At 38.9% G+C, this 17,902-nt stretch overlaps 3 protein-coding genes across 9 annotated transcripts in view; 1 reads left to right on the plus strand and 2 right to left on the minus strand.

The window, feature by feature from the left end:
* LOC130910303 (sodium channel subunit beta-1-like) overlaps positions 1-932 on the minus strand; it is a 9,812-nt gene extending 8,880 nt beyond the window's left edge. Inside the window, exon 1 of the mRNA XM_057827480.1 lies at positions 22-932. Within this exon, the coding sequence (XP_057683463.1) occupies positions 22-70 (49 nt within the window). The 5' untranslated portion in view covers positions 71-932. The remainder of the gene's footprint in view (positions 1-21) is intronic.
* The window catches only part of zbtb22a (zinc finger and BTB domain containing 22a), a 23,291-nt gene extending 16,213 nt beyond the window's left edge, over positions 1-7,078 (plus strand). For 3 of the 4 annotated variants that reach the window (XM_057827471.1, XM_057827469.1, XM_057827470.1), the window contains exons 4-6: positions 4,252-4,470; positions 4,545-5,226; positions 5,421-7,078. In XM_057827471.1, coding sequence (XP_057683454.1) covers positions 4,264-4,470; positions 4,545-5,226; positions 5,421-6,427 — 1,896 coding nt within the window. In that variant the 5' untranslated portion in view covers positions 4,252-4,263 and the 3' untranslated portion in view covers positions 6,428-7,078. Of the gene's footprint in view, positions 1-898; positions 1,344-4,251; positions 4,471-4,544; positions 5,227-5,420 lie in introns of those variants that run through there. The other variant, XM_057827472.1, reaches the window with a different exon arrangement.
* Positions 7,079-7,467: 389 nt separating this feature from the next.
* Positions 7,468-17,595, minus strand: LOC130910304 (myelin basic protein-like). Of its 4 annotated transcripts, XM_057827483.1 has the most exons (7): positions 17,415-17,595; positions 11,869-11,964; positions 11,752-11,778; positions 11,603-11,623; positions 11,222-11,305; positions 11,116-11,136; positions 7,468-8,248 (listed from the first exon to the last, which is right to left on the minus strand). In XM_057827483.1, the coding sequence occupies exons 1-6, from the start codon at positions 17,517-17,519 to the stop codon at positions 11,134-11,136; spliced, it is 336 nt and encodes a 111-aa protein (XP_057683466.1). In that variant the 5' UTR covers positions 17,520-17,595; the 3' UTR covers positions 7,468-8,248; positions 11,116-11,133. The 4 variants fall into 4 exon arrangements, with proteins under 4 accessions (XP_057683466.1, XP_057683464.1, XP_057683467.1 ...); XM_057827481.1 differs by lacking the exon at positions 11,116-11,136 and having other exon boundaries at positions 7,469-8,248; XM_057827484.1 differs by lacking the exon at positions 11,603-11,623 and having other exon boundaries at positions 7,469-8,248; positions 17,415-17,592.
* Between the last annotated feature and the right edge of the window lie 307 nt (positions 17,596-17,902).

Genomic DNA, 17,902 nt, shown 5'->3' on the forward strand with positions numbered 1-17,902 from the left:
CATAATAAGATGGTAACTCACCAAGCAGCGTGCAGGAGACCAAAAGGACGAGTGTATGAATTACAGGCATGGCACCGTTTAAAATTGGAGTTCTTTCAGGATTAATTTCACGTTTCGATAAAGTGCATTCTAGTTATAAGTAGATCTAGCAGTGTGCAAAATATATTCAAATACAGGCTCCAGGTCCACTTCTTTGGCTCAAATCAAGAATTGTCAGCTGATCTAATATTTATTGCGACAAATTATTGCTCGTATGTACAAAAAGAAGCACGCGTTACATTCCAGTTCATGCGACGACTCACAGTGTCCTCCGAAGTTTCACCTTGAGATTTTCCCTGAGCTTGTCGAAACGACATTTGACATCATGACATCATTTCTAAACTTATCAAACGACTGACATGAGACCATTCCTTTTCGCGAGTGCAAATTTGCGCGACCCTAAACAATAGAAAACTGTCATCTGAATCGGATCGCCTACTTATCGTCAGTTTATGGTCCAGGGGGCAAATGTGACGTCTGATCCCACGATGACAGCTTGAGGAAAATGAAGGATTTCAGCTATCTAACAAGCATTTGCCGGTCAGGAAAAATCCTCCGTCGCGCTGGCGTTTCATATCAACCTGCACGCGTGCAAGCAAATCCATCATCCGCCAGATAAAGCCAAAAGCTTAAGCCACGACAGATGCAGGACGTCCTTGGTGCGATCACAGTGCCTGATGCAGCACCTCTGCTGCTCACTCTTGATGCTGCAGATGTACTGCGGTAAATCTAGACCTGCAACGGTCAATGATGCCAGCCGCTTGTAGTCCAGTTTTCTAATTCTCCATAAATCCCGTTTAATTTATAACGACAGATTTAACTTGTTCGAGCATAATTCATTTATAATCATAAAAGACTGCTATTGAGTAGTTATACAATAGCAATGCCGGGATTTAAAAGTGAACTGGCCCTTTAAAATCTAACGCAGGAAGAGGTGACAAATGGCGCCATCTTGTGTTCGCCTCAAATGTTACATGATGTCCGTCTCACGTTAATACAAAAAAAATAACCCCACTTTTGATTAAATTACACGATATTATGTAAAAAGAAAATAATTCAGATTATTTATTCTAAACGACATTAACGTTGGAGGATTTAGTGCGCTTTAGTTTAGCCGCTTTGCATCAGTGAATCAGCGTCGTAAACACAACAGCTGCTGTTAACCTTTGCTAGCATCGTGTTATTATAATTTTTTTTATGTAACAACAACAAACCATACATTTTACACGTTTTGCGGGGTACGTCTGTTGGGCATGCTTGAAGAAGCGACGTGTTCCGAATAAAAGCGCAAATATTCCGCTCAGGTAAGTGAAATTTAGTGAAAGCTATATAGCGTTCGATGCTAATTAAAAATGACATAATTACAAGTCGACTTCAATGTGGTTATCAAAATGGTTTTTTGCTCGTTAATAACGCCGTTTAACCATGGCGAGCACGAGTTTCGAACATTTGAAAGCGCTTCTGGGACGCTGTTAGTTAGCTCTACGTGCTAGTTGCACTAAATGTTTGTATCTGTAGTGTATGTATGTTTAAAAAGATTTAACTCATTGGCTGTCATCGATAGACGAACCAGAGTTCCTCTTAAATGAGCTGTTTACCTTTACTACACAGAAACTTTGGCATATTATCGCCTTCAATGCTGAAATTAAGGAAACAAATTAACCAACTTCCTATGTTCTAACAGCTTTAATGTTTTTTTTCTCTTCCATAAATTAACTGCCGTTAAAGTCGATAGATGTTCAATCCATTTGAACTGGGAAGGTTGATGGCAGCGATGATTTAATTACCGTCATTCCTCCCAGTCCAAACGAATTGGACTTCTAAAGCTGTCAATGGCACTGAAACATGATCAATGCCAGCCACCCATATTAAAATGTATTTGATGTCTATTTATGATAATGGCAAAGAATGTTAATACGTTTGCTACAATTACCTCGTTTAAATATGAAGAATGTAATTAATAGTATGTTTAGGACACCGTATTTTTCGGACTATAAATCGCCGTTTTTTTTTCATAGTTTGGCTGGGGGGTGCGACATATGTGTGAAATTATAAACACTTTATTATATCATTTCACATTTTATTTTGGTGTTTTGGAGTGACACTGATGGTTTGGTAAACTTGTTAGCATGTTCTTTATGCTATAGTTCTCTGAATAACTCGTAATAGCTATGTTACGTTACCATACCGGCCACGTTCGGATTTCGTTGTTCACACATCATGTAACATGATCATACTGTACACTTATTCAGCATGTTGTTCTCTATTGTATTTTTTCATTGCTCATTTTTGGGCTGGTGCGACTTATTATCAGGTGTGATTTATAATCCGAAAAATAAGGTAGTTGTATCATAAAGTTAGCAAAAAATTGATAGTGTGTCTCAAGGGTGTAGGTTTGATCTCAATATTGGTAGGGACGATATAACAGCATACCCTGCAGGTACGCTTTTTGCTGGGGACGGGAGATTAATAAAACCAAACAGACTGGGTAAACAGGGGTCAGGGCTACATTTCTCACCAATAAAAACCTAATTAATTGATAGACTAAATGATTAATGCCAAAATAAGTCTGTACTGACTTATACTAACTTTCATATTGCAATTTTTTAAGGTCTTATAATTTTTCTTAAATCTGGTAGAATAGGTTTATCCATCTCGTTTTGAGTGTTAAAAGGCTAGTTAACAGATTAATGTGCCAGATTATTCCACTCACTTTAAGTAAACATGTCCTTATTAAGCCCATGCATCTAAAAGTTGGTCAAAATTGCTTTCAAATAATGTTTTGAACAATATCTATTCTTGAATTACGAACATTCCTGACAAAACAAGTTTTTTTTTTTTGTTTTTTTTTTTTAAGATATACAAACGTTTTGCTTAAAATAGGTCTGTTTAGCTTATTTTCAGGTGGCTATTTTTCTTATTTGAAGAAATCTAGGTAAGATTTACTTGAAGCACTGGCAGATAATTTCACTTATTTCTAGTAGATTTACGCAGAAAACAAGGGAATTAATTTTTTTCCTTCTAGTTTTAAGGAGGTGTTTTTTTTTTTTGTTTTTTTTTTGCAGTGCATATGTATTGGTTCAGGTGATACACCGTTCCATTCAAACCTTTGTTTTCAAAAACTACTCAAGACACATTTTTAAAACTTCAGGAATAGATGTCTGGATTTTATCAACACATTTAAATTGCAACATTCGAACACAAATTATATTAACATACACAAGAAATGCAAACTTGTTAATCATCTCTTAACTACCCAGGAATGCAAAAAAATAAAATAAACATTTGCCTTAAGACCACTCAAAATTGTCTGGCTAAATGAATTTCGCAAAAAAGTCAGGGAATAACAAAAATAAATAAAAATTGAGCCTTCCTTCAGGTAAAAGACTACTGCTTTTGTTCACAAGCATAACTAAACTCCAAAAAAAAAAACTCCTTTTGGGCGGTTTTAAGGCCACATAAATAAAATAAGAATGAAAACGGTGGAGAAGGGGGTAAACCTTGGTTCACTACATTTCTTACAGCTTAATTACTGTTCACAATAGAAAACATACAGGAGGATATTCCTCTCAAAGCAGCTTCCTCGAGTTTGAGAAATTCACACAAATTAATGTTATGCTAACGCAGGTCAGACTTTCAGTAACAAAATTGGTGGTGTGTTCCCCACCTCCTCAACATTGACGTCTTTTTACATTACTTACAGTGGCTGCTGCTGGCAGGGAAAAATTCTAGTATCCCTCATCTTTGGAGGGTGGCATATTGTACTTGCTGGGGGCTGGTCATCAGCCATTCAAACATGAATTTGAGGGAAAAAAATGGTTTGGCACATTCAGCAGGTGAGAAGCGTGTTCATCTAAATAATGTAAATCTTAACATAATGAAAAAAATTACTTAATAATGGTGGGGACTATACTATCCTTACAACATATTGGAAGACAAATTACCGATTTAACTGAGGTTATTATACAATGCAAATAATTTTGCCTAAAAATTGATGGGGACAAGTTGAGCATCCTGAAAAGTTGGTAGTGTTATGTCCTGACCTGACATTTATGGCTGGTTTACATTGGGACTCTAGCTTGAGTGCATGCAGTGTGTGGGTGCAGTTCTCATTCAGACAGTGTAAATATGAGTGTGAATAGCCTCATTCATACATGCTGGTGTCAAAGCACACACTCTATATTAACCCCCACCTAACTCTTCTTTCAATAGAATCTCATCACCATGGACCCGAGCTCCAGCGCTTCTTCTGTTCCGCCTGCCTTAACCGTGCAGGTGTGTTTCCCATCTGTGCGTGCGGCTGTTCTGGATAACCTGAATCACCAACGAGAGGAGGGCAGGTTGTGTGACCTCTCCATTCACGTACAAGGCAAAGTTTTCAAGGCCCACCGTTGTGTGCTTGCTGCATCCTCGCCTTACTTTCATGATCAGGTATACCAAAAAACTATGATCTATCATCTTTTGTTTTAAAATAATTTATTGTGTCATGTATATTGTGTTCATAGGTGTTGCTGAAAAATGTGACAACGGTTTCCCTCCCCTCCGTCATGGACCCGGTGGCATTTGAGAGCGTGTTAAGTTCGGCGTACACTGGTCAACTGAGCATCGTTCACGATGATATCGTCAATTACGTGACAGTGGCTAGCTTCCTGCAGATGTGGCACATCGTAGACAAATGCACAGAGATTTTGAAGAGGCCCCGGCCCGCGGCGGATGCGTCTCTACCGGACGCATCAGCGGTTCAGGCCAGGCAGCAGTCACCAAGCAGCACTGACTGTTTGTACATAGAGAGAGAGGGGAGAAGGAAAGACGTCAAACCTGACGCGCTACCTCCTTTAGCGACTTGGAGGCGCCCGCAGCAGTTTTCAAGATGGGGGAGTTCACGGCCGACCTTAGCACAGCACTCGGCCGACTCGCAAGTTGATTGCCTCCCGTACACAGAGGCCGATGACGCTTCCTGCGAAGACGCGAGCCACAGTAAAAGCGGACTGTTTATTCAAGGTGGTCCCAGTTCTGAGACATTCAAGCTGAAAAGCAGGTGTCCAACACGTGCAGCTCTGCATGAGAAGAACTTCAGCCGTGAGGGCAGTGAAACACAGCAGAGGAAGAAGGAGAGAAGAGAACTTGAAGCAGATGAAGGTGTCGGAGAAGAAGTGGTGGAAAAGAAGGAAGGGTTTGCACACACAGGTACAGTAGATTTCGCGGCATAGAGTGCATTTGACTGTAAGCCGAACCACCCAAATTTGTATAAAATTCCAGATGAAACCATTTTAAGATGTACCTGACAAAAGGCTGCAGGTGTCCAAATTTTAATATGGGATATTTAGATAGAAAGAGTTTATAATGTTGAAGTTCGTAATAACGGTTCTTTATATCTCCAGGTGATTCACGGCCCGTTTTAGTTGAGAATGAGGACTCCAGACGAGCCATGCTGAAGGTGAGTTTGGCGGACGTACGCGATAAAGGGCAGATGTCCAGCGTACCTCCCAGCCACAAAGCGGAAAGTCATTTGGGAGAACCTTGCGTCGTTTTAGCCCGTGCACAGTGGCAAGCGAGCGCCTGGTCTCAACAAGAATCCAGATCGGAAGTGGTCGCTAAACCCGAAACGGCCCTCCAGTGTCTCAACTCGGAAACGTACGACGAAATTGAAGACGGGACTGGTCAAGTTTCCCAAAGGCCCCTGGTGCCAACATCTCCCGACTTCAACATGGCCGCCTCAGAGAGCGGCTGGCTCTCCCCCACCATGGCGGCCGGCACTTCATCGCTAACCGTTTCCGCTCGCCATCTTCCCCCCTCTTCCGCTAACCCGCCTCCTCCTTCTTCACCCCCGACCCCGTCGTCGTCCTCCCACGTGACGGCGGCCGGCGCCCCTTACGCGGGCAAAGTCCACTTCTGCCACTGCGGCAAAGCCTTCACGCTGAAGAGCATGCGCGACCGTCACGTGAAAATGCAGCACCTCAACCTACGCCCCTTCGCTTGCCCCGTGTGCAACAAGTCCTTCAAGATGAAGCACCACCTCACCAAGCACCTCAAAACTCACGGGGGTCTCCGGCCGCACGAATGCGGCGTCTGCGGGAAGAAAATCATCTGGCGGGATAGCTTCCTTCGCCATCAAGCTAGGTGCGAAAGGCTCGCGTCCTCCGCGAACCCTCAGACCGACGCGGATGACGGTTACGCGTACAACTTCGACGGAGGGGACGCGTTTCTGTCCATGGGCGGGCAAGTGAAAGTTGAAGAAGTAGACTTTCAGGGAGAAATGGAGGACGGGATGAGCGGCTTGCTAGGAAGCGTGTCGGGAATGGTGGAGGAACTTCGAACTCAACATTTGGAAGCTAGCGCTCATGTTTACAAAGAGGAAGTTGGAGATAACTTTAGTGAAAGTAAATAGTATTAAACTGTTAATACGGTAAGTCTACGGTAAGTCTAATTTAATGCACTGGCTTCCATTGACGGCGACAGACGTCTAAATCCATTTTGACTCGAGTGTCAGTCACAATGAAAATGGATTTGGACGTCTATCACCGTCAATGGGAGCAAATGAGTTAATGTCTTATATTTTTTGGGAGAAAAACTTTTATGATTTAGGGATTGATGCGTTCAAGTACATTTGTGACAAACAGTGCTGTTACTATTGTTTATTCAAAACCTAAATTTGCACATATTGTTTGCCTTCCACTTGTAGTGGAACTCAAAAAAACAAAAACAAAAAAAACATGTCGAATACAATTCAAATATAATATGTTTTGCACAATATGAAGAAAAAAATATGTAAAGGCTTTTTTTTTTTTTTTTTTTAATAATCAAATACTATAAGAAGCACTTGTGTTGCTAAAACGTGTAATCAAATTACATCCTCACAAAGTACAAGTTTTGACTTGACGTTTTCATTAGATTGTGCCTAATGTTGTGTGTTAAAAATGCCAATTATTTTGACAGTGTTGTCTTTTATTCTGTAGTTTGATCATTTCCTGTGCCTTCGCATTCAAATCTTCTGTTTTGTTGATATTTTAAATGCGTGAATAAAGTTGGATGACACACATTTCGTAACCATACCCATACCATAAATGCCGATTATGTTGAGCTACAAAATTTGGTAAGTGTTGGGGAATAAATGGGCTTTACGATTTCGCTAACATTTTTCGTTACGTCAGTTTTTTTTACATTTTTTTAGTAAAACGGGATATAATTTTCCATCTATGTGGTGTCATTTTAAAATTACGTTTAAATTAAGTCACTAGCCATTTCACTTTGCAAAATTCTTGACAAACACAAATTAGCCTGGGCTATGCTAGTTTATGGTACTACAAGTGATTAAAACAAACAAAAAGCAAGTTACTGCAATGACTTGTACGACAGGTAGGGGGCTGCAAAATGCTGTCCTGCAGGCCAAAATTAAAACGACTGCAAAAGCTAAAATCAAAGTATATATGGAAAAACAACACAGTTTTAAGACTTCAGAACATTTAATAATGAATTAATTCACATCAGGAAAACAAAAGTTGTTTACTTCCAGTTAGGCTCCACATTAAAACTTTCACAAAGATGATCAAATGAAAACATATTAATTCAGCCAATTCTTTAAAACAAGAACTTAAAACATCTCGAAATGACAACAATATTCAGAAACAAGACCAAAACAGACAAACGACGTGCGTTTTGACGTTCCAAAATTCCACCGAAAACTCAGGAATCACTTACGTATTACCGTCTTTTTTTCCGCAAACCACATCAGACCTTTAAAAATAGTGATTAGTGCGCAACAGTGCAATTAAAAAGGGCATGTTCAATAGATCGCTTACTTTTGACGTGACTGCACGTGATTAATAACTGAGGTGTGATGATAATTGTAATTTTTTTTAATACAATGGTGTGAGACAAACACCAAAAAATAACAGGACACACATAGCACCATATGAACATCAACACAACCATGTTTTTTGATGGACACAGTAATACTTTTGCAGCCACTCATGGCGACAGATGTCCAATCCATTTAGACTGGATTGACTGGACCAGTCAAAATGGATTGGACATCTATTGCGGTCAATGGCAGCCAATGAGTGAACTCAGGAATCCAGTATTAGAGCGTTAACACACACGTTTGGTTTTGAGTCATCACGCCACTTTAAAATCCACGCTCGGGGTGTCGGAACAGCGGTCAGAATATGGTGCTCCAGCGTTTGGGTGGGGGGCGGGACTTGGTTTCTCCCTGCCAATCAGGAAAAAGTCAAAAGAGAGACTGCTTAAAAACTGGTTGTTGTTAGTTGTCATGTACATTTTCACCACGTTTGATAGAAAAATGCACCAATCACCGAAATTGGCGTTGGAATTTTTTGCAATCATCAATCACTATCAAAATTAAATTGTCATAACTGAAATCTTTTTCACAGTCTGGAGTGCCTTTGTTCAATTTTTAGTTGGAATTCAGAATTTTTCTTTTTACCTCGATTGAGCAGAAGTTCTGAAAAATCTCATTTGGTGAAATGAAATCCTTGTTTTGCTGGCTAAAGATGCAAACTTTTGACATTTTCAATTTAGTTGAGACATTTCAGTAAATCAGACTAAAATTTTGATGTCCAAAATCTCACGTTTGTAGGATTTTGACCTTTGCTGCAATGAATTTTTCTTTTAATATGTGGTCAGTTTGCTCAATTTACCATATGATCAAAAAGAAGTAGCAAGAAGTTTAGATTAGAGTTGTCCGATATTATTAGGTAACCAATAATATCGACCGATGAAAGCATTTTAAAATGATAGCGGATAATATTGACATTGTTTTTTCATTATCGGTTTTGGTCCAGTATGCATGCTTCCTTCAAATTGAATGTATAACCACCTCTGCCTTTGTACAAGGCTGGTCGCAGCTTAGCACAGCAATTGCGTTTATTGACCTTTAGATGTCTCCAAATTAAGATGCTTGGAATTTGCTATGTGAGCGGACCATTAGCATTCTTGGTGCAAAAATTAAATGAACCAAAAAGGATTGAAAAATGATTCATTATAATAAACTAAATATAGTGGTGCACTTTTTCGATACCTTCAGTTAAAGTTCTTATTTTTCACAGAATGTTTATTTGGAAAAACTTGAAGTTGTTACATTTATCATTATTAAAGCATCCAATGGGGCATCACAATACAATTAGCCATATTATGTTAAGGTCACCACCAACAGGTTAGGTTTTTGGAGTTGCACAATATCGGTTATCGATTAAAAAGTCATTATCAGACGACAACTAGTTAAGATTCAAGCTTGGTTTGGTTGGTCTATTTTATTATTGGGGTTCTGGTTTCAGGGACTTTACAGTAAAAAATAAAAATGAATAGAGTTGTCCAAATAATTAGTTTTTAACCGTTAACACGATGTTGTCCAGCTCCAAAAATCCGACACTGATATTTAAAAGTGATACATATATGTGGTCGTGGACTTAACATACAGTGCCCTCCATATTTATTGGCACCCCTGGTTAAGATGTGTTTTTTAGCTTTGAATATTTTTTTTTATTCAAATAATATGGGACCTTAATGGAAAAAAAGAGAAAAATCCAACCTTCAATACAAGTGCATTTGTTCAGCGGGGAAAAAATCCCACATAAATAATTATTTGACATCAAATAATGTGTGTCACAATTATTAGCACCCCTGGTGTTAATACTTTGTACAACCCTTTTTTGCCAACAAAACAAGGTCTGGGGACTGAGATGGCCATGGGAGGAGCTTGATTTTGTGTCTGGTGAACCATTTCTGTGTAGATTTGGCCATATGTTTAGGGTCATTGTCTTGCTGAAAGACCAAGTGACGACCCATCTTCAGCTTTCGGGCAGAGGGCAGCAGATTTTGATGTAAAATGTCCTGGTATTTCAAAGCATTCATGATGCCATGCACCCTAACAAGGTTCCCAGGGCCTTTGGAAGCGAAACACCCCCACAGCATCACTGACCCATCCCCATACTTCACAGTGGGTATGAGGTGCTTTTCAGCATGCGCATCTTTCGTAGCACGCCAGACCCACTTAGAGTGTTTGTTGCCAAAAAGCTCAATCTTGGTCTCATCTGACCAAAGCACACTGTCCCAGGCTTCACCTGGCTTCCAAAGGCCCTGGGAACCTTGTTAGGGTGCATGGCATCATGAATGCTTTGAAATACCAGGACATTTTAAATCAAAGTCTGTTGCCCTCTGCCTGAAAGCTGAAGATGGGTCGTCACTGGGTCTTTCAGCAAGACAATGACCCTAAACATATGGCCAAATCTACACAGAAATGGTTCACCAGACACAAAATCAAGCTCCTCCCATGGCCATCTCAGTCCCCAGACCTTGTTTTGTTGACAAAAGGGGTTTTACAAAGTATTAACACCAGGGGTGCTAATAATTGTGACACCCATTATTTGACGTCAAATAATTATTTCTTTGTGGGATTTTTTTCCCCAGTGAATAAATGTACTTGTATTGAAGGTTGGATTTTTCTTTTTTTTTCCCCATTAAGGTCCCATATTATTTGAATAAAAAAAAAATATTAAAAGCTAAAAAACACATCTTTTTCAGGGGTGCCAATAATTATGGAGGGCACTGTATGTGGTCGTGGACTTATATATATATTATGGCTGATTCGACATTAATTATGTGTTTTTTATTTTCTTAGTGACTATTTCTTTCTGGTAACGCAGTATTAATTCATTATTTTTCATTCATTGTATATTTCATTTGCGCACTATGAATGCAAATGGTATTTGCTCATTTAACAAATCCCAAGCACCTCTGTTTGGAGACGTTTAGAGGTCATTCTAAGCATAGGTGCTGTGCTAAACTATGACCAGGCCATGTACAAAGGTTTATTAAGCCAACATCAATATTGGCACAAAACCGATGCCAATATTTTCCTATGTTATTTGAAATGGTTTTATCGGACAATATCGGACAACTCCACAAATGAACATTACATGCGATTGTCATAATCGTTCACATTTAGTGGGATGCATCCAAATGGAGAAAAAAAGATAACTTTATACATTAGTTGAATGGATATGCCAAAAAATAAAAACGTTATGATGATACGACTCTCCAGTCAATCCTGCTACTCACTGATTTTGGATGAAAGCATCACTGGTGCAAACACAGATTGGAAAGTGGTGAGCTTTTTCAGTCTTTTCAAGATCCAGAGATTGTCAGATAGATGAGTTTTGCTCACCAGGTTGAAAAGTTTGGACAGCGTGCTTTGTTCCTTGCGTCGTCTCACCGGCGATTTTGTGCTCTCCGGACGCGGTGATGAAGCCTAAAAAAATAACACGTGACGTCAGCTCGCCTATAAAGAGTGAGATAACCACAACCCTAAAAGGGGAGAAAAAGAAATGACGATAGTGCGACGTCGTCTGAAGAGAAACTGCAGGCCCATGAACCCTCAAAACTCAACTGTGACCTGATTTGGTCGAAAAGGGGGAAAACCACTCAAGTTGCCGAAAGAGATTGGTTGTTAGCAACATCGCACAGTAAAAAGCATGCATTGACAGATGACAAATACACGCACGCACAAAGTTAATTTTAAAAAAGAGTCACTTTGTGTTTGACATACCAAGCCAAAGAAATCTCTCCACTGCACATGAAAAAGAAACAAGTAATATGAGCTAACAAAAATGAGTGTTTTCCTCTCTCTGGATTCAGCTCTGAAAAGAGAAGTCTTTAAAGAAAGACTTGAAATCACCGTGACAATATTTCACTAACCTTTGATTTAGGGCGAGGCGAAGAAACCTGAAAAATGAAGAAAGAATCGGGGGGGGGGGGGGGGTAATGAGTAAAAAGCATTGGATTGTTGCATGTATGAGAAGAAAAAAAACGTACAATGTTGCGGAAGAATTGGACCACGGCATTTTCATTGGTCCTGCGGCGGGTGGACGACTGCTGGGGTGACGTGGCCAGGTGACCCCGGAATGACCCCTGAGAAATGCATAATAAGCATAATACATGTTACATATTGTTAGATAATGTTCAATGTGTTACGTACTACAGAAAAATTGACCCCGGAATGACCCCTAAAAGATGGGATTAAAGTGATCCCTCGCTACTTCGCGCCATCAATCCATTGCAGATTTTTTTTCAATGAAAAAAAAAAAACAGATGAGCTGTCCCGAGCCGATTGCGTAGTCTCACTCTCCCTCCCTCCCTCTCCCTGCTCTCTGTTGTTCAGGCAATGCACTGGAGTTGCTTATTAAAGTTAAGGACGATTGGTAGACGTCTTCTGTTTGATCTTGCCACAGTTCCCTGGAAGCCTCAACATCAAAGTGCCACATGCGTCAGTCATCATTTAACTTAACAGTTTGTGTGGCAACTCATTGTGTGTAAGTAAGGAGATGGAGTTGAGTGGACTCACTCAATGAAGCATTTAATAAAGACGAGCATTTTTGGACAGTAACATGTTTAAAACACTATTACATTTGCAGCGCTTAAAAACTTAAAATATACATATACATAAGTTTTTTTTCTTTCTCAATTATACGTTGGGTGGGGGGGGGGCTATTTCACATTTTTTTCACTTATCGAGGGATCACTATACATTTTTTTTTTTTTTTTAACTATACTATGGGGGGAAGAAGTGAAAAGACCAGGGCTGTCAAACGATTAAAATTTTTAATCGAGTTAATCACAGCTTAAAAATTAATCGTAATTGCAATTCAAGCCATCTATAAATTATGGCATAATTTTCTGTAAATTATTGTTGGAATGGAAAGATAAGACATAAGACTGATATAAACGTACATTCAACATACTGTACATAAGTACTGTATTTGTTTATTATAACAATAAATCAACAAGATGGCATTAACATATTAACATTCTGTTAAAGCGATCCATGGGTAGAAAGACTTGTAGTTCTTAAAAGATAAATGTTAGTACAAGTTATACAAATGTTATATTAATGTTTTCGTTTTAATAAAATTTGTAAAATTTTTAAAAAATAAACTAGTAGCTCAACAATGGCAAGCAGTCGCACCCAAGCGCCAGCAGAGGGCGACAAAACACAAAAAAACACAAGTAACAAGTGGAAATGTTACTTTGCCGTCATTTTAATCTGAGCGGGGCATGTGCGTTAATTGCGTCAAATATTTTGACGGGATTAATTTTTAAAAATGCCCGTTAACGCGATAATTTTGACAGCCCTAGAAAAGACATGTCTTATATATATTTCCAATGCTAAATCTGAATTTTTTAAAAAATGCACTTGTTTTTGGGTGGGGTACTTCGCGGTGTTTCAGTTATCGCGGCAGGTTCTGGTCCCAAGTAACCGCAAAAATGGGGGATCACTGTAGTACTAAAATGTAGTAATCTGTTGGATGGTTTTGTATACGATTACTTCTATCTCAACATGCATTGAACCGATTTTAGCCTGCTCATAGTTACAGTTACCATAACAATTGTACATGTTTAAATTTAATTTTTTTTAAACACTCATTTAACTCAGCGGCTGCCATCGACTGCATTAGACGTCCAATTCATTTTGAATGGGAGGGGCGAATGAACCAACACCCTTCAGTTGAAACGAATTGGATGTCTAGCGCTGTCAAAGGCACTTAAAGATGAGCATTCACGATCAGTCTTCCAGGTTTAAACTGGACGTTTATCGCTGTCAGTGGCGTGCAATGAATTAATTACTATGAAAAATAGTCAACTGAAAAGCATAATACATATTACATACTGCTAAATCAGTGGTTCTTAACTGGGGTTCGGTGAAGGTTAAGAAAGGCAGAGCCTTATTTTGTACACTGACTAAATCTAGGCAAAGTGGCATTTTTAGACCAGGTTTTGGACTGATATTCCCTCAATTTACAGGCTTTGATTTCTTTCAACTGTGTGCCCTCAATCTAATGGAGGGAAAATTGGTTTGCTCAGTGGAAGGTTGACTGGCACTTGGTATGAGGAAGTATAACAGACCTACAGACAGCATGAACTACATAATAATAAAAAAAAAAAAAAGTCATTGTACTTAATAAAACAAGTATGTGATGCAAGAATGTGACAATAAAATGAGAATTTGGAGATGAAAACAAAAAAAATCAATGTGAAATGAAATGAGTTTCATTTACCAACGTGAAAATCTACAGCAAAAGGCAAAATTATTTGTGGTAGATTTGAAATATAGCAGAAATTTGAACAGGAATTCACTTAGATGTTAGATTGCTAGGTTTTGAATTTGGAAAAGGCTTTATTTTGAAATTCCGAAGGGTTCGTTGAATGCACCTGTGAAACCTGTGTTTGGTACCTTTAGCAAGGTTAAGAACGACTGTGCTAGATAATTTACAATAATCAAATACAACAGAAAAATTATTAGACCGACACTAAAGTGATCACAACACACATCAATGTACTGAAATACTCTCTAAAAAGACCTACATGCTCTTAAATCTATTAAAGTACTGCTAAAAGTGAAGTAAATACTCTTAAATCAGGGGTTTGGAACCTATGTCTCGTGAGCCATATCCGGCTCTTTTGATGAGTGCAACCTGTCATCTTAAATGTGGAATCGGCCAGCTCGCTTGACATGAACGAGCTTTGATGAGCTGATGGTGCATTCACTCATCGATTTTGGTAATCTCAAACGTACGTCGCAATAGTAGCTTCACTTCATTGCCCATTGGTGGTCCTTCCATCGTGGATGGTATGGAGACGAGCGTTACAGACCGCGCCTCGTGCGTTAAGGCTACACTCATCCAAAAGTGGGACTGGCCCCTCCCAACTCAATGTCGAGTAAAGAGTATATAAAAAATGCGTCCGGGAAAATGAAACCACGAAAGTGAACTGCGTGGCACCCAAAGTCACGTCGGTTTCGTCAAGTCAGTTTGACTTTTATGACTTTTTCACCTGTCAAATTGTCGCCACTTCCAGGAGAGCGAGACTCACGATCAGCTGCCCTAAGAGATTTAACCTGTCTCGGCCACTGTTATGCACGTGCCCCTGGTTGTGGTTTCCTACACCCAGGAAAGATACGCAATTCCACACCATGTTTTTGTTATTTTCCAAGTGATGAGTGCGCAATTGAGCAATGATTGTAACATTCCAAATAACGATGTTAGGCTTTCGTTGTTGATCTCTCAATATTTATTTCAATCACAACTCGGCAACTGCTAGTAAAAGCTGAACATGACCTTACTCTTGCTCACATATGAGACGTTCAAATGCGTTCACCAAAAAAAAAAAAAAGAAAGAAAAAAAAAACACATGCGCACTGTATAGCTCTCGTGGAATCCCATTTTAAAATAGTTTGGGTGTTTTGGCTCTCTTGGTCAAAAAGGTTCCCGACCGCTGTCTTAAATGGACTAAGTTCTACTAAAACACCGTTTTAAAGTACCGTATTGGCCCGAATATAAGACGGTGTTTTTTGCATTGAAATAAGACTGAAAAAGAGGGATCGTCTTATATTTGCGGTCTAAACATTATACCTATTCATGACACTAGATGGCGCCAGATATCATTGAAGCGATGTTGTGTCATGATAGAGCTCAGCTACTCCCCCCATTCACGACGCTAGATGGCGCCAGATATCATTGAAGAGATGTTCTGTCATGACAGATTTCAGCTACTCTTTTTAGTTTAACCAGTTTGCATTATTTTATTGCAATGTTTTTCCTTATTCAGATTTGTTTCAAGACTACAGTTACAGTTAGACTTCACTTTGATGGTTAATGCAGTTATTGCAATTTTTTTGTTTTATCACAATAGATTGGTTTATTTACATTTCAAAAACCAGAAGCCATTCATTTACCAATGTGATTTCACTTTACATATTTAAATGTTCAGATATTAAGATTTGAATGAGGCAAAATAACATGCTTTTTCTCTCAGATATATTGTTATCATTTGTTTCGAATGTACTGTAATTATTTTCTGTATAAAAATTCATTCATTCATTCATTCATTTTCCATGCCGCTTTTCTATTCAAAAAGTCTTTTTTCAAACTTGAGTCTTAAAAAAGAGGGGGTCGTCTTATAATCAGGGCCGTCTTATATTCAGGCCAATATGGTAATTCATAATAAATAATCCACAATAGCATTATAAAAACTTCTAGATATTCCAATAATACCCCGAAGTTATTTACTGTAAATACTCTTAACCAACTGAAATACTAATGAAAGTGATCATAATACACATCAATATACTGAAATACTTCCTAAAACTGACTTGCTCTTAAATTGAATAGAATGCTCCGTAAAAGTGAACTAAAAACTCTTAAATTGTTTAAAATCAACCCAGATACCCTTTTAAAGTATCCTAAACAACAATTGTTATACGATATTTTCTGCGTCCTATGGTAGACCGGGGGCGGGTCTCAATAAGCTTCGGCTTCTCCCGTCTGCCCTTTTCGGGTTGAATTAATTGTAAACACATATAAATGCTGTATGTTTGTTGGATTTCTCATGCCTGAAGGGAAAATAAAAAAAGAAGAAAAAAAAAAATGACTCACTCTTAAATTTAGTTAAACACTTCCTAATATTGAACTAAATCCACAATAGCATTACAAAACTTCTAGATAATCAAATAATACCCCGAAGTTATTTACTGTAAATACTCTTAACCAACTGAAACACTAATGAAAGTGATCATAATACACATCAATATACTGAAATACTTCCTAAAACTGACTTACTCTTAAATTGAGTAGAATGCTCCTTAAAAGTGAACTAAAAACTCTTAAATTGACTAAAAGCAACCCAAATACCCTTTTAAAGTATCCTATTAAAATATAATGCCTCAAATACTACCTAAAAGTTATTTCAATACTCTTCGACCAACTGAAATACTAAAGTAATCATAATTCATATCAATATACTGAAATACTACCTAAACCGACTTATTCTTAAATCTAGTAAAACACTTCCCAAAATTGAACTAAATACTCTTAATTGGACTAAAATCTACTGAAATACCCCTTTAAACGTTTTTTTTTTTCGTAGTTCTTATAAAGATGTTTAATTTGAAGAACTATTTTCCCTAAAAAATACACAGTCTAACTTTAACCCAATCATAGGACTTTTTTTGTGTATGTTGCAATATTTTTTGGGACGTAGTATAAAGTGCATGAAGTCATTCACTGCCATTGATGGAGTTAGATGCCCAATCCATTAAAACTGGAAGAATCTGGCAGTGATTACTGTTTTTTGTTTCTCCTCATCCCATAATTCCACTTAATCCAAAAATCCATAATTTCTGTGTCGTCAAACTACAAAATGAAATATCAAATTCATTAAAACAAGTGCAGGTTTTAAAGGAAATGTCATTAAATTGCTCATCACTTGTTGCATTGAAACTAAAATTGCCCAATTTTGTGAAGTTAGTCATATTTTTTTTCTCAAAAGCACAAAGTTCCTATTCCCTTGAATGGATTCCTCCCCACCTTACTCCTCTTCTTCTTCTCCCCTCCAAAGATCTTTGTAAAAGAATCCATGAGCCCTGGATTCTTCTTCTTCTTGCCAAGACCCGAAGTGCCCGCCGTGGCCATCCCCGTTCGCCTTCTTCCTCGACGATAACTCTCCGACTGGCTTCTCGATCTCTTTCAAGGTGTCTGTCGCCCGACCCCGTCGGGTCGCGGCAGGGGATGCCGTCGGGGAGGGCCGGCTCCATCCTTGGCGCCCGTCCAAGCATTCTTTGGCCGTGTCAGTCACCGCCGCCCTCCGCTCGGGTCGGGTTATTGTTCTTCTCGCTTCGTGGAAACGCCCTCGCTATTGTAATCGATGCCTACTCACTCACTGGCTGCCATTGACGGCGATAGACGTGCAGCTTTGGGAATAACATGATCCATGAAGGACGAACTCTCATCAAGAGCCTGTTTAGAAGTGGCTTACAGCCCTCCTAGTTCAAATGAAGTGGACGTCTATCACCGTC

The sequence above is a fragment of the Corythoichthys intestinalis genome, chromosome 22 (assembly GCF_030265065.1).
Source record: "Corythoichthys intestinalis isolate RoL2023-P3 chromosome 22, ASM3026506v1, whole genome shotgun sequence".
Lineage (NCBI taxonomy): Eukaryota > Metazoa > Chordata > Actinopteri > Syngnathiformes > Syngnathidae > Corythoichthys > Corythoichthys intestinalis.

Coding starts and splice junctions, on each gene's coding strand:
- LOC130910304 (XM_057827481.1), bottom strand. CDS start 17,519: ATGGCCACGGCGGGCACTTCGGGTCTTGGCAAGAAGAAGAAGAATCCA. Junction 11,965..17,414: donor AGAAGAAGAAGAGGAGTAAG/GTGGGGAGGAAT, acceptor TGCATTTCTCAG/GGGTCATTCCGGGGTCACCT. Junction 8,249..11,221: donor TGTCCAAACTTTTCAACCTG/GTGAGCAAAACT, acceptor CCTGATTGGCAG/GGAGAAACCAAGTCCCGCCC.